The sequence below is a fragment of the Neofelis nebulosa genome, chromosome 1, assembly GCF_028018385.1.
Source record: "Neofelis nebulosa isolate mNeoNeb1 chromosome 1, mNeoNeb1.pri, whole genome shotgun sequence".
In the NCBI taxonomy this organism is placed as follows: Eukaryota; Metazoa; Chordata; class Mammalia; order Carnivora; family Felidae; genus Neofelis; species Neofelis nebulosa.
This window is the reverse complement of record NC_080782.1, coordinates 228,928,939-228,943,609: the sequence shown is the minus strand read 5'-3', so window position 1 is coordinate 228,943,609 and position 14,671 is coordinate 228,928,939. Positions and strand designations below refer to the sequence as shown.

General features: G+C 37.1%; 1 protein-coding gene across 2 annotated transcripts in view; it reads right to left on the bottom strand.

The window, feature by feature from the left end:
• Positions 1–9,216: 9,216 nt before the first annotated feature.
• The window catches only part of CCDC169 (coiled-coil domain containing 169), a 53,385-nt gene continuing 47,930 nt past the window's right edge, over positions 9,217–14,671 (bottom strand). The window contains exon 8 of one of the 2 annotated variants that reach the window (XM_058687418.1): positions 9,217–9,510. In XM_058687418.1, coding sequence (XP_058543401.1) covers positions 9,411–9,510 — 100 coding nt within the window. In that variant the 3' untranslated portion in view covers positions 9,217–9,410. Of the gene's footprint in view, positions 9,511–11,124; positions 11,180–14,671 lie in introns of those variants that run through there. The other variant, XM_058687428.1, reaches the window with a different exon arrangement.

The window sequence follows — 14,671 nt, the reverse complement described above, 5'->3', positions numbered from 1 at the left end:
AGACATCACTACAAGCATAAAACATACAGACATCACAATGACTCTAAACCCGTATCTTTCTATAATAACACTGAATGTAAATGGATTAAATGCGCCAACCAAAAGACATAGGGTATCAGAATGGATAAAAAAACAAGACCCATCTATTTGCTGTCTACAAGAGACTCATTTTAGATCTGAGGACACCTTTAGATTGAGAGTGAGGGGATGGAGAACTATTTATCATGCTACTGGAAGCCAAAAGAAAGCTGGAGTAGCCATACTTAGACAAACTAGACTTTAAATTAAAGGCTGTAACAAGAGATGAAGAAGGGCATTATATAATAATTACAGGGTCTATCCATCAGGAAGAGCTAACAATTATAAATGTCTATGCGCCGAATACCGGAGCCCCCAGATATATAAAACAGTTACTCATAAACATAAGCAACCTTATTGATAAGAATGTGGTCATTGCAGGGGACTTTAACACCCCACTTACAGAAATGGATAGATCATCTAGACACACAGTCAATAAAGAAACAAGGGCCCTGAATGATACATTGGATCAGATGGACTTGACAGATATATTTAGAACTCTGCATCCCAAAGCAACAGAATATACTTTCTTCTCGAGTGCACATGGAACATTCTCCAAGATAGATCATATACTGGGTCACAAAACAGCCCTTCATAAGTTTACAAGAATTGAAATTATACCATGCATACTTTCAGACCACAATGCTATGAAGCTTGAAATCAACCACAGGAAAAAGTCTGGAAAACCTCCAAAAGCATGGAGGTTAAAGAACACCCTACTAACGAATGAGTGGGTCAACCAGGCAATTAGAGAAGAAATTAAAAAATATATGGAAACAAACGAAAATGAAAATACAACAATCCAAACGCTTTGGGACGCAGCGAAGGCAGTCCTGAGAGGAAAATACATTGCAATCCAGGCCTATCTCAAGAAACAAGAAAAATCCCAAATACAAAATCTAACAGCACACCTAAAGGAAATAGAAGCAGAACAGCAAAGGCAGCCTAAACCCAGCAGAAGAAGAGAAATCATAAAGATCAGAGCAGAAATAAACAATATAGAATCTAAAAAAACGGTAGAGCAGATCAACGAAACCAAGAGTTGGTTTTTTGAAAAAATAAACAAAATTGACAAACCTCTAGCCAGGCTTCTCAAAAAGAAAAGGGAGATGACCCAAACAGATAAAATCATGAATGAAAATGGAATTATTACAACCAATCCCTCAGAGATACAAACAATTATCAGGGAATACTATGAAAAATTATATGCCAACAAATTGGACAACCTGGAAGAAATGGACAAATTCCTAAACACCCACACTCTTCCAAAACTCAATCAGGAGGAAATAGAAAGCTTGAACAGACCCATAACCAGCGAAGAAATTGAATCAGTTATCAAAAATCTCCCAACAAATAAGAGTCCAGGACCAGATGGCTTCCCAGGGGAGTTCTACCAGACGTTTAAAGCAGAGATAATACCTATCCTTCTCAAGCTATTCCAAGAAATAGAAAGGGAAGGAAAACTTCCAGACTCATTCTATGAAGCCAGTATTACTTTGATTCCTAAACCAGACAGAGACCCAGTAAAAAAAGAGAACTACAGGCCAATATCCCTGATGAATATGGATGCAAAAATTCTCAATAAGATACTAGCAAATCGAATTCAACAGCATATAAAAAGAATTATTCACCATGATCAAGTGGGATTCATTCCTGGGATGCAGGGCTGGTTCAACATTCGCAAATCGATCAACGTGATACATCACATTAACAAAAAAAAAGAGAAGAACCATATGATCCTGTCAATCGATGCAGAAAAGGCCTTTGACAAAATCCAGCACCCTTTCTTAATAAAAACCCTTGAGAAAGTCGGGATAGAAGGAACATACTTAAAGATCATAAAAGCCATTTATGAAAAGCCCACAGCTAACATCATCCTCAATGGGGAAAAACTGAGAGCTTTTTCCCTGAGATCAGGAACACGACAGGGATGCCCACTCTCACCGCTGCTGTTTAATATAGTGCTGGAAGTTCTAGCATCAGCAATCAGACAACAAAAGGAAATCAAAGGCATCAAAATTGGCAAAGATGAAGTCAAGCTTTCGCTTTTTGCAGATGACATGATATTATACATGGAAAATCCGATAGACTCCACCAAAAGTCTGCTAGAACTGATACATGAATTCAGCAAAGTTGCAGGATACAAAATCAATGTACAGAAATCAGTTGCATTCTTATACACTAACAATGAAGCAACAGAAAGACAAATAAAGAAACTGATCCCATTCACAATTGCACCAAGAAGCATAAAATACCTAGGAATAAATCTAACCAAAGATGTAAAAGATCTGTATGCTGAAAACTATAGAAAGCTTATGCAGGTAATTGAAGAAGATATAAAGAAATGGAAAGACATTCCCTGCTCATGGATTGGAAGAATAAATATTGTCAAAATGTCAATACTACCCAAAGCTATCTACACATTCAATGCAATCCCAATCAAAATTGCACCAGCATTCTTCTCGAAACTAGAACAAGCAATCCTAAAATTCATATGGAACCACAAAAGGCCCCGAATAGCCAAAGTAATTTTGAAGAAGAAGACCAAAGCGGGAGGCATCACAATCCCAGACTTTAGCCTCTACTACAAAGCTGTCATCATCAAGACAGCATGGTATTGGCATAAAAACAGACACATAGACCAATGGAATAGAATAGAAACCCCAGAACTAGACCCACAAACGTATGGCCAACTCATTTTTGACAAAGCAGGAAAGAACATCCAATGGAAAAAAGACAGTCTCTTTAACAAATGGTGCTGGGAGAACTGGACAGCAACATGCAGAAGGTTGAAACTAGACCACTTTCTGACACCATTCACAAAAATAAACTCAAAATGGATAAAGGACCTGAATGTGAGACAGGAAACCATCAAAACCTTAGAGGAGAAAGCAGGAAAAGACCTCTCTGACCTCAGCCGTAGCAATCTCTTACTCGGCACATCCCCAAAGGCAAGGGAATTAAAAGCAAAAGTGAATTACTGGGACCTTATGAAGATAAAAAGCTTCTGCACAGCAAAGGAAACAACCAACAAAACTAAAAGGCAACCAACGGAATGGGAAAAGATATTTGCAAATGACACATCGGACAAAGGGCTAGTATCCAAAATCTATAAAGAGCTCATCAAACTCCACACCCGAAAAACAAATAACCCAGTGAAGAAATGGGCAGAAAACATGAATAGACACTTCTCTAAAGAAGACATCCGGATGGCCAACAGGCACATGAAAAGATGCTCAACGTCGCTCCTCATCAGGGAAATACAAATCAAAACCACACTCAGATACCACCTCACGCCAGTCAGAGTGGCCAAAATGAAGAAATCAGGAGACTATAGATGCTGGAGAGGATGTGGAGAGACGGGAACCCTCTTGCACTGTTGGTGGGAATGCAAATTGGTGCAGCCGCTCTGGAAAGCAGTGTGGAGGTTCCTCAGAAAATTAAAAATAGACCTACCCTATGACCCAGCAATAGCACTGCTAGGAATTTATCCAAGGGATACAGGAGTACTGATGCATAGGGGCACTTGTACCCCAATGTTTATAGCAGCACTCTCAACAATCGCCAAATTATGGAAAGAGCCTAAATGTCCATCAACTGATGAATGGATAAAGAAATTGTGGTTTATATACACAATGGAATACTACGTGGCAATGAGAAAGAATGAAATATGGCCTTTTGTAGCAACGTGGATGGAACTGGAGAGTGTGATGCTAAGTGAAATAAGCCATACAGAGAAAGACAGATACCATATGGTTTCACTCTTATGTGGATCCTGAGAAACGTAACAGAAACCCATGGGGGAGGGGAAGGGAAAAAAAAAAAAAAGAGGTTAGAGTGGGAGAGAGCCAAAGCATAAGAGACTGTTAAAAACTGAGAACAAACTGAGGGTTGATGGGGGGTGGGAGGGAGGGCAGGGTGGGTGATGGGTATTGAGGAGGGCACCTTTTGGGATGAGCACTGGGTGTTGTATGGAAACCAATTTGACAGTAAATTTCATATATTAAAAAATAAATAAATAAATAAATAAATAAATAAATAAATAAATCAGATAAAGATAGATTAGTATCCAAAATCTATAAAGAATTTATCAAACTCACCACCCAGAAAAAGCAAATAATCCAGTGAAGAAATGGGCAAAAGACATGAATATAGACACTTCTCCAAAGAAGACATCCAGATGGCCAACCAACACATGAAAAAATGTTCAACATCACTCATCATCAGGGAAATACAAATCAAAACCACAATGAGATACCACCTCACACCTGTCAGAATGGCTAACGTTAACAACTCAGGCAACAACAGACAGCCAGACCAACACTAAACCATCCTGCACACCTTGAAAACCGATCTGAGGATTAACACAACAATCTGCACAACCTGAACCACAGAATTCAGCAGGTACACAGTGTGGAGAGGTGACTGGAGGAGAGAGAAGCCGTGGAGGGCAGGGAGCCACTTTTGCATGTGGAGAGAGGACAGAGACAGGGCGGTAGAATACAGGAAAAGCACCACCACCCCCCCAAAGCAACTAGAGAGAAAGTGGAAAAGTGGAAAAGTGGAAACAGGCAACAACAGATGTTGGTGAAGATGCAGAGACAGAGGATCTCTTTTGCACTGCTGGTGGGAATGCAAACTGGTGCAGCCACTCTGGAAAACAGTATGGAGGTTCCTCAAAAAATTAAAAATAAAACTTCCCTACAACCCCAAAAAAATAAAAAAATAAAAAAAAATAAAAAATGTTTCATAAATATCTCCACAAGGTTATGAAGCAAGAGATGAGATTATTCAAAAGAAGTCAAAGAAATTTGGCAAGTAGCACTTAATCCTCATTGTTCTTCTGACTAGTGTAGTATCTGAAAGAGTTTCTTAGTTGGAAAATTATGCTCAAAATTATGCTCTTGACTCAACAATAGTACCAAATGATGATCCATCTTAATTTTTAAGATCACATCTTCTGAGAAAGATCAAATAATACTTTATTAAAATTTATTTGCTAATTTATATTAACATATTAGCATATTTAACATTTGTTTTTTATAACAGCTTTATTGAGGTACAAGTCATATAACATGCAATTAACTCATCTAACTGGCTCAGTATTTTTTAGTATATTCACAGAGTTGTGCAACCATCACCACAATTAATTTTGCAACATTTTCATCACCCCCCAAAGAAATCTTGTACACATTAGCAGTCATTCCCCATCACCCACCCTTCTTCCCCTAGCCCCACCAGCCTTTGGAAACTACTACTAACCTACTTTTTGTCTGCATGAATTGCCTATTCTGGACTTTTCATATAAATGGAATTATACAATATATGACCTCTTGTGACTGGCTTTTTCCATTTAGAATGTTTTCAAGGTCCATCAAATTGTAGAATACATCAGTACTTCTTTCTTATTGCTGAATAATATCCCACTGTTTAGATACACTACATTTTGTTTATCCATTCATCAGTTGATGGACATTTTTTGGCTATTATGAATTATGGTGCTATAAATATTTGTATATACATTTTTATATAGATATAGGTTTTCATTGCTCTGGGGTATATACCTAGGAGTGTAATTGCTGGATCATATAGTAACTCTGTTTCAAAATGGTTGTGCCATTTTACATCCCCACCAGCAGTTTATGAGGGTTCCAATTTTTCCACATCCTTGTTTTTACTCACCATCTGCCTTTTTCATAGCAAAATTTGTTTTCATAAATGATATTGATATTTTATAACACATTTAGATATTAAAATGTTGAAATATATTAAATATTGCTCACTGATATTTTGCTTTATGAATTCTAAACTCTTCAAAAAAAACCCAAACACTGATATTAATACATATTTCAGTATTAAACAAAGTTAAAATCCCAAGCTATCATTTTTGCACTCATTATTTCAATAAATAATTACATTTTCTTATAAAACTGCACATGAGGGGTGCTTGGGTAGCTCAGTCGGTTAAGTGTCCCCCTCTTGATTCTGGCTCAGGTCATGATCTCATGGTCATGAGATCAAGCCTCAAGTCTGTACAGCACGGAGGCTACCTGGGATTTTCTCTTTCCCTCTCCCTCTGTCCCTCCCCAGCTAACACGTGTGTGTGTGCACACGCTCTCTTTTTCTCTCTGTCAAAAAAACAAACAAAACAAAACTTCACATGATACATTATCGTTAAAGCTTAGAATTAGGTAAAACTTTTTCTCTACTTGTATATTCCTTATACAAAAAAATGAGAGCTGTATAATTCAGTCCTTCTTTGTGCTGATTGCTAGAAAGCCTAAAAGCTCAAGCTTTTCTTAGTTGGGAATTGTTACAAGAAATTAACTTTTTTTTTCTGTTATCTTATGATCATTGTTTTTATACCTCTATATTCAGTAAAATCTAACATAATCTTTTTAGAAATAGGGCAAATAAACAAATAAATATGTAGTAAGTATCCTTGATCTGCACAGCAATTTATTCCCAGTTCCATAAATGATGAAAATGAGACAATGAAAAGTGACTTACTCAAGGTCAGAAGCTTAGAAGTGGCAAAGCTGATATTAGAACTTAGATCTTAGAGAGCCCCCATATCAGTTCTTTATGCTACGCCATCTCTCTGTTTAAGACAGACCTTTTCTGTCGTTGGAAGTATCCCAAAGTAGCTCCTGCAGAAATAATACTTAAACATGACAGTGTCCCCGTAATAAGGTATTCAACTACCCATCCTAGTAATTGACATAAATTTAAATGTTCTTAAATCCAATCCCCACAATGGCTTGCTTTGTATGATAGAAATAAATTTATTTTTCAGTGACAATTCTGATTACAAATATCATTAATATTTAAATCATCAATTTGCTGCTAATGATAAGAAAGATTGTATGACTTAAAAATCTAATATTTGCTTAACAATATGGGTCACTATACCTGATATCTGTTGTTAGCTTAAGAATAGGAGAAATAGGGGTGCCTGGGTGGCTCAATCGGTTAAGCGTCCAACGTTGGCTCAGGTCATGATCTCGTGGTCCATGAGTTCGGGCCCAGCGTCAGGCTCTGTGCAGACAGCTGACAGCCTGGAGCCTGTTTCAGATTCTATGTCTCCCTCTCTCTCTGCCCCTCCCTGGCTCATTCTCTGTCTCTTTCTGTCTCTAAAAAATGAATAAACCTTAAAAAAAAAAAGGAATGGGAGAAATATTTCCAAACAGTTTCCATTTGGAATAATTTACAGAACGTTACTGAATGTTTTTCTGTATTACTTTTTAAAGTCACATAAAAGAATTATTTGTCTATCTGAAATTTATGCATTGTTCTTAAAGAAAGTGATTATCTATACAATTTATTATAGAAATGCATTTAGTATTCATTACTGTTGATACTAAATAGAAGTTAGGTTTTAGTTCCAGATATAAGGTGGGAACACCATTTGCTGGAAAATATACTTAGTTAACTGTGAGTTATTTCTGGAAATATAAAGTCTAATAATTTTACTTATTAAGTTGGGCAAATAAATCATAGGTATGTTCCAGACCTAGGTAACAAGTATAAAACAACCTAAACAAAAACAGAAAATTTCAATAAATTATATAAATGCCTTAAATAAACCCTTCTCCTATCCTCTCTATCTCCACTTTTAGACTTGAAGATTGTGAATGCTTGCAATATTTGGTCTACAGAATTAGGCCATCACTGTGAATTAAGAAACATCATAAAATGATTTAAATTACTATATGCTAAGTAGTAGGAACTTGTAGTTAAGTAAGTATTGGTTTTCTAGCAAAGTACAAACCTTAGAAGTTATATCATTTGCCTCCATCATTTTACTGATATGGGAAATATAGATGGGATGAAGGAAACTGCCCAAGATCTAAGTTCATGGCAGGGTGGGAATTATAACCAAGCCGATGGCTGATTGAAGGTTATGTCCATAACACCACATTAGTTCAAATCAAAGTTTAAAATCCATCTGATTTGTAGCTTTGTTTAAACCATAAGTTTTTATGTTTTGTGTTTTTTTATTTTAGAGAGAGAGAGAGACAGCACAAGCAGGGGAGAGGGGCAGAGGGAGAAAGAGAGAATCCCAAGCAGGCTCCATGCTCGGCATGGAACCTAACAAGGGCTTGATCCTACTATTCTAGGATTATGACCTGAGTTGAAATCAAGAGTTGGACACCCAACTAAGCCACCCAGGTGCCCTAAGCCATAAGTTTAGTACTTATTTTTCTTATAATTTATTGCCAGCTAACATACAGTATATGCAGTGTAGTCTTGGCTTCAGGAGTAGATTCCCGTGATTCATCACTTACAAACAATACCCAGTGCTCATCCCAACAAGTGCCCTCCTCAATGCCTATCAACCATTTTCCCCACCCCCCACCCCCCAACCCCCACCCCCATCAATGTTTGTTCTCTGTATTTAAGAGTCTCTTATGGTTTGGCTCTCTCTCTGTTTATAACTCATTTTTCTTTCTCTTCCCCTATGGTTTTCTAAGTTTCTCAAATTCTACATATGAATGAAAACATATGATATGTGTCTTTTTCTGACTGACTTATTTCACTTAGCATAATACCCTCCAGTTCCACCCACGTTGTTGCAAATGGTAATATTTCATTCTTTTTCATCACTGAGCAGTATCTAGATCTATATCTAGATCTAGATCTGTATCTGTATCTATGCACCACATCTTCTTTATCCATTCATCAATTGATGGACATTTGGGTCTTCCCATAATTTGGCTATTGTTGATGGTGCTGCTATAAACATTGGAGTACATGTGCCCCTACAAACCAGCACTCCTATATCCTTTGGATAAATTTCCAGGAGTGCTACTGCTGGGTCATAGGGTAATTCTGTTTCTAATTTTTTGAGGAAACTCCACACTGTTTTCCAGAGCAGCTACACCAGTTTGCATTCCCACTACCAGTGCAAGAGGGTTCCCTTTCCTCCATATCCTCAAACATCTGTTGCTAAACCATAAGTTTAAAAGATCTGAATATGATATAGCCTATAAGAACTAAATGTTTTGATGAGCTCACATTTTTAGCTAACAACCAACTAGAAACCAATTACTACCAGCACAGATCATGGATATATTATTAAAGGCAAGTGTAATAATGCCAACTTTCAGGATATTTTTAAAATCAAAAGCAACACTATTAGGTATTTTAGATCACTTAAGAAAATTAATTTAATACAGACAAAGGAAAAAAACTTTTGTAAGAGGAGCTAAAGAGAAGTTTGATAGCTCTTTCTTGTCTATTTCATTCCCTGAAAAATGTGTTGAACATTAACTTCATAAGTTGAATATTATGGACGAGAAAAAGGAAGAAATAGAATTCCAGTTCTAGAATTATGGATCGAGTTTTGGAAGATGGTTTGATCTTGTAATCTTTATTCCTGGTCCTCTCTTGGCATTCATTGTCTTCTGATTAACTGGATTATATCTTACCCTGAAACAAAAGAAGTGTTAATCATGATTTTTCAGTCACCACTGTGTACAACAGAAACATTATATGCTTATGGTACCATCCTAAACAGCCATATGTTATACCACATTATCTCATTACAGACAGGCAACCATCTCAAGGGCAGATAATCCAAAGGCCAGGAAGGAGCCCATGAGGTGGCCTAATGTAGAAAGCTCTGTTCAAAGAGGGATGAGATGGACCATTCTGATATTACCTCTGGAAATATGAATTAAAGCTAAGAAAATATAGACAGTGACCATGAAGTTGAGCAAGGAGAGTAAGGAAATAAGTAAGCCAAAGATATGTTACCAAAAATTATAATAAAATTGAAACTAAGACCAAGGTCTGTGATATTAAAAAGATACAGAGAGTGAAGATGGCAGTTGGTAATGAAAAGAAAAGTGAAATAGAGACTGAACTAGCTGATTACATAAAAATAATAACAGCAACATTTTTACAGCACACAATTTATGCCAGGGACTATTCTTTTTTTTTTATGTTTATTTTTTGAGAGAGAGGGAGATAGAGCATGAGAAGGGGAGGAGCAGAGAGAGAGGGAGACACAGAATCCGAAGCAGGCTCCAGGCTCTGAGCGGTCGGCACAGAGCCCGATGTGGGGCTTGAACTCATGAACTGCGAGATCATGACCTGAGCCGAAGTTGGATGCTTAACTGACTGAGCCACCCAGGCACCCCTGCCAGGGACTATTCTAAAATCTATTCTAGTCTATGAATTGATTCATAGATTCAAAGATTGATTCTTATCAACCTCAATGAAAATGCCTATGATGTAGGTACTATTATTACCCGTTAGATAAATGAGAAAAATGAGGTAATATAGTTAGTAAGTGGATCTGGAATTTGAATCCAGATAGCTGAGTTCAAAGTCTGTGCCTTTAATTACTATTTTGTATGGCAGACCACTAACGTGAAGATCTATGAAGTTCTGCTCAGTTTTTTAAAGCTACCTTGAGGGGCGCCTGGGTGGCGCAGTCGGTTAAGCATCCGACTTCAGCCAGCTCACGATCTCGCGGTCCGTGAGTTCGAGCCCCGCGTCAGGCTCTGGGCTGATGGCTCGGAGCCTGGAGCCTGTTTCCGATTCTGTGTCTCCCTCTCTCTCTGCCCCTCCCCCGTTCATGCTCTGTCTCTCTCTGTCCCAAAAATAAATAAAAAACGTTGAAAAAAAAAATTTAAAGCTACCTTGAATTCTAGCTTTAATATCTTGGGCCCAGTTATATTAGAAGTCCTTTTCTTGAATTTCCATGGGACTCTTTCCTTTATTGACTTACATATCTTTATAAAGCCAACTTTCCCATGCTCTTATTTGGGAGTAGAGTCAGCTTCAATTCCCTCCAAGATGCTTTTCAAAAATCTTCTACTCAGGGAGTGATGCTGGGGAAAATGATAGAGTAAGTATTTTAGAAAATTCTTTTCTCTATAAAATCAATGAAAAAATTGGCAAAAATGGTCAGAAGCAACTTTTTCAGAGCTCTGGAAATTAACCACGGATTTGTAGCAATTCTGGAGAATTTATTAAACACACTACACACACACACACACACACACACACACACACAACTGAAATTCAGCAAGAACACAACTTTGTAGCATTTTAACTCGCCTTAGCCTTTTCCCCCAGCTCTCTGGTATCCCTGTGAAAAAACTGAAAAACTGATCTTAAAATTCATATGGAAATTAAAGGGACGCCAAACAACCAAAACAATCTTGAAAAAGAAGAATAAAGTTGGAGTACTCACACTAACTTATTCCAAAATTACTGAAAAGTTAGTCATGAAGACAGCACGGCACTAGCATTAGGATAGACTTATAGACCAATGGAATAGAAGAACTGAGAGCCTAGAAATAAACTCTTATGTTTATGCTTAATTTTTTTTTATTTTTTATTTTTCCTTTTAAGTAGACTTCATGCCCCATGGGGAGCCAAATGCAGGGCTTGAACTCATGATGCTGAGATCAAGACCTGAGCTGAGATGAAGAGTTGGATGCTTAACCAACTGAGACACCCAAGTGCCCCCTTTTTTCCATATGGTTGGTTTTTTATGTTTTCAATTTTTTTTTTAACGTTTTTTATTTATTTTTGGGACAGAGAGAGACAGAGCATGAACGGGGGAGGGGCAGAGAGAGAGGGAGACACAGAATCGGAAACAGGCTCCAGGCTCCGAGCCATCAGCCCAGAGCCTGACGCGGGGCTCGAACTCACGGACCGCGAGATCGTGAGCTGGCTGAAGTCAGACGCTTAACCGACTGCGCCACCCAGGCGCCCCTGTTTTCAAATTTTTTTAGATGTTTGTTTATTTTTGACAGAGAGAGACAGAACATGAATGGGGGAGGGGCAGAGAGAGAGGGAGACACAGAATCCCAAGCAGGCTCTAGGCTCTTAGCTGTCAGCACAGAGCCCAACATGGGGCTCGAACCCATGGACCACGAGATCATGACCTGAGCCAAAGTTGGACGCTCAACCGCCTGAGCCACCCAGGTGCCTCAATATGGTTGATTTTTTAAAAGGGTGCAAAGACAATCAATTGGGGAGGAATATTCTTTGTAACAAATGGCACTAGGACAACTGGATAGACACATGCAAAAGACTGAATGAAACTGGACCCCAGTCTCACATCATATACAAAAATTAACTCAAAAAAGACTCAAAAATGGAACTAAAACTATTAAACCTAGAAGAAAACATATCTATAAATCTTTGTGTTGTTGAATTAGGCTTAGATATGATACCTAAAGCACAAGTAACCAAGAAAAACAAATCCTAGGAAGGCAGATCAATTGTACTTTATCCAAATCAAAACTTTTATGCTTCAAAAGACATCATTAAGAAAGAAAAAAAAGTGGGGCGCCTGGGTGGCTCAGTCGGTTAAGCGTCCGACTTCAGCTCAGGTCACGATCTCGTGGTCCATGAGTTCGAGCCCCGCGTTGGGCTCTGGGCTGATGGCTCAGAGCCTGGAGCCTGCTTCCAATTCTGTGTCTCCCTCTCTCTCTGCCCCTCCCCCATTCATGCTCTGTCTCTCTCTGTCTCAAAAATAAATAAACGTTAAAAAAAATTTAAAAAAAAAAAAAGAAAGAAAAAAAAGTGACAAAAAATGGGAGAACATATTTGCACATCATGTATCAGATAAGGTCTGGTAACCAGAATATATAAAGGACTCTTATAACACAACAACAAGACAACAAGTCAATTTAAAAATGGGCAAAAGACTTGAATAAACATTTCTACAAAGAAGATATATGAATGGCAAGCAAGTACACAAAAAGATGCTCAACATCAATAGTCCTTAGGAAGTACAAATCAAAACTACAATGAGATACTACTTCACATCTACTAGGAGAGGGGGAAAAAAGGACAATAACAAATGTTGATAAAGATGTGGAGAAACTGGAACACTCATACATTACTAGTGGGAATATAAAATGGTGCAGCCACTCTGGAAAATAGTTGGGCAGTTCCCCAAAAAGATAAACAGTTATCAATTGACCCAACAATTCCATTTCAGGGCATCTACCCAACAGAATTAAAAACTTACATGCAGCATGAATGTTCATAGCACCATTATTCAAAATAGTCAAAAGATATAAACAACCCAAACGTCCATCAATTGATTAATGGATAAACAAAATGTGATAGATCCAAACACTGGAATATTATTCAGACACAAAAAAGAATAAAATACTGATATATGCTCCTACACAGATGAACCTTGAAAAATTATGCTAAATGACAAAGGCATACCAGGCTGCTTACTGTTTGCTTCCATTTATATGAAATAACAAGAATAAACAAATCTATAGTGGCAGAAAGTAGATTAGTGATTGGCAGGGGCTAGGGGGAGAGAGGAATAGAAAGTGAATGCTAATGGGTAAAAGGGTTTTGGGGGGAGATGAAAATGTTCTAGTGGTGATGATTTTGCAACTTTGTGAATATTCCAACAAGCAATGAGTTTCATTGTATGTAAATTATATCTCAATATAAATATTTTTTAAATGTACTTTGGGAATAAACCATTTCCTATGCTAAAATGTTTCCTTAATTAAATAGCAATGTTTTAGAATAATTTCATCTTCTGGTGTAATATGGAATTAACCACAAGCATTCATTTATATCATATTCAATTCAAAGCTCATTATACATTCTACATTGTTTACTATACTTAATGCTTTTATAGTGTGCTGAGAATATTTCAAATAGCTTCCTTAATATCAATGATCTCTATAGGATCTAACTGACATGATGACACTAATCATCAAGCTGAGATACTTAACTCTAAAAATATGTTTAATTTCCTAGATATCTTTTAGAACAGTGTTTTTCAAACTGCAATTGATATAGGTCAAAGGGGACTGAGGGGCGCAAGGGGGTCAGTTGGTTAAGCATCTGACTCTTGATCTCAGCTCAGGTCTTGATCTCAAGGCTGTGAATTCAAGCTCCACATTGGGCTCCACGCTGGGCCCCCCCAAAAATAGTGGGTTTATTTAGTGAATTATAACAGCAATATAAAAAAATAAAACAAAATAGAAAATACCAGGGTGCATCACATATAATAAGACTATGTACTGTTTCATAATGTTTTTTCAGTTATATATAAATATATATGTGGGTATAGAGGGTTACAATATGCTAACAGTCATGGCAAATAAAATTTGGAAACCACTTTCCATTCCTGTGTATTGTGGCTTTTATATGCTTAGACCCTTGCAAGATTATGCTTTGTCATTTGCAGTTTCAAATTATTGTCATATGTTTTATTCTCTTCCCACAAACAAATTCTTTGTTACTTTGCTAATTCTTTATATTCAAAAAATACTATACATTGTAGAATAATAATAACAGCTGGTATTATGGAACTAGGGATTTTTCAATAATCTCTAATTTTCATATTAACCATTCATATTAACCATTCAAACCATTCATATTAACCATTCAATTAACCATTCATTGAAACCATGGTTTCAAACCATGAAACCATTCAATGGTTTCATATTAACCATTCAATATTAACCATTCAATGGTTTCATATTAACCATTCAATAATTAACCATTATTTTGACTTGAGGGATTCCATAGTCATTCTAGTAGATGAATTTTCTCTTGCCTTTTTTCCTTTATTTTATTTAAGTTT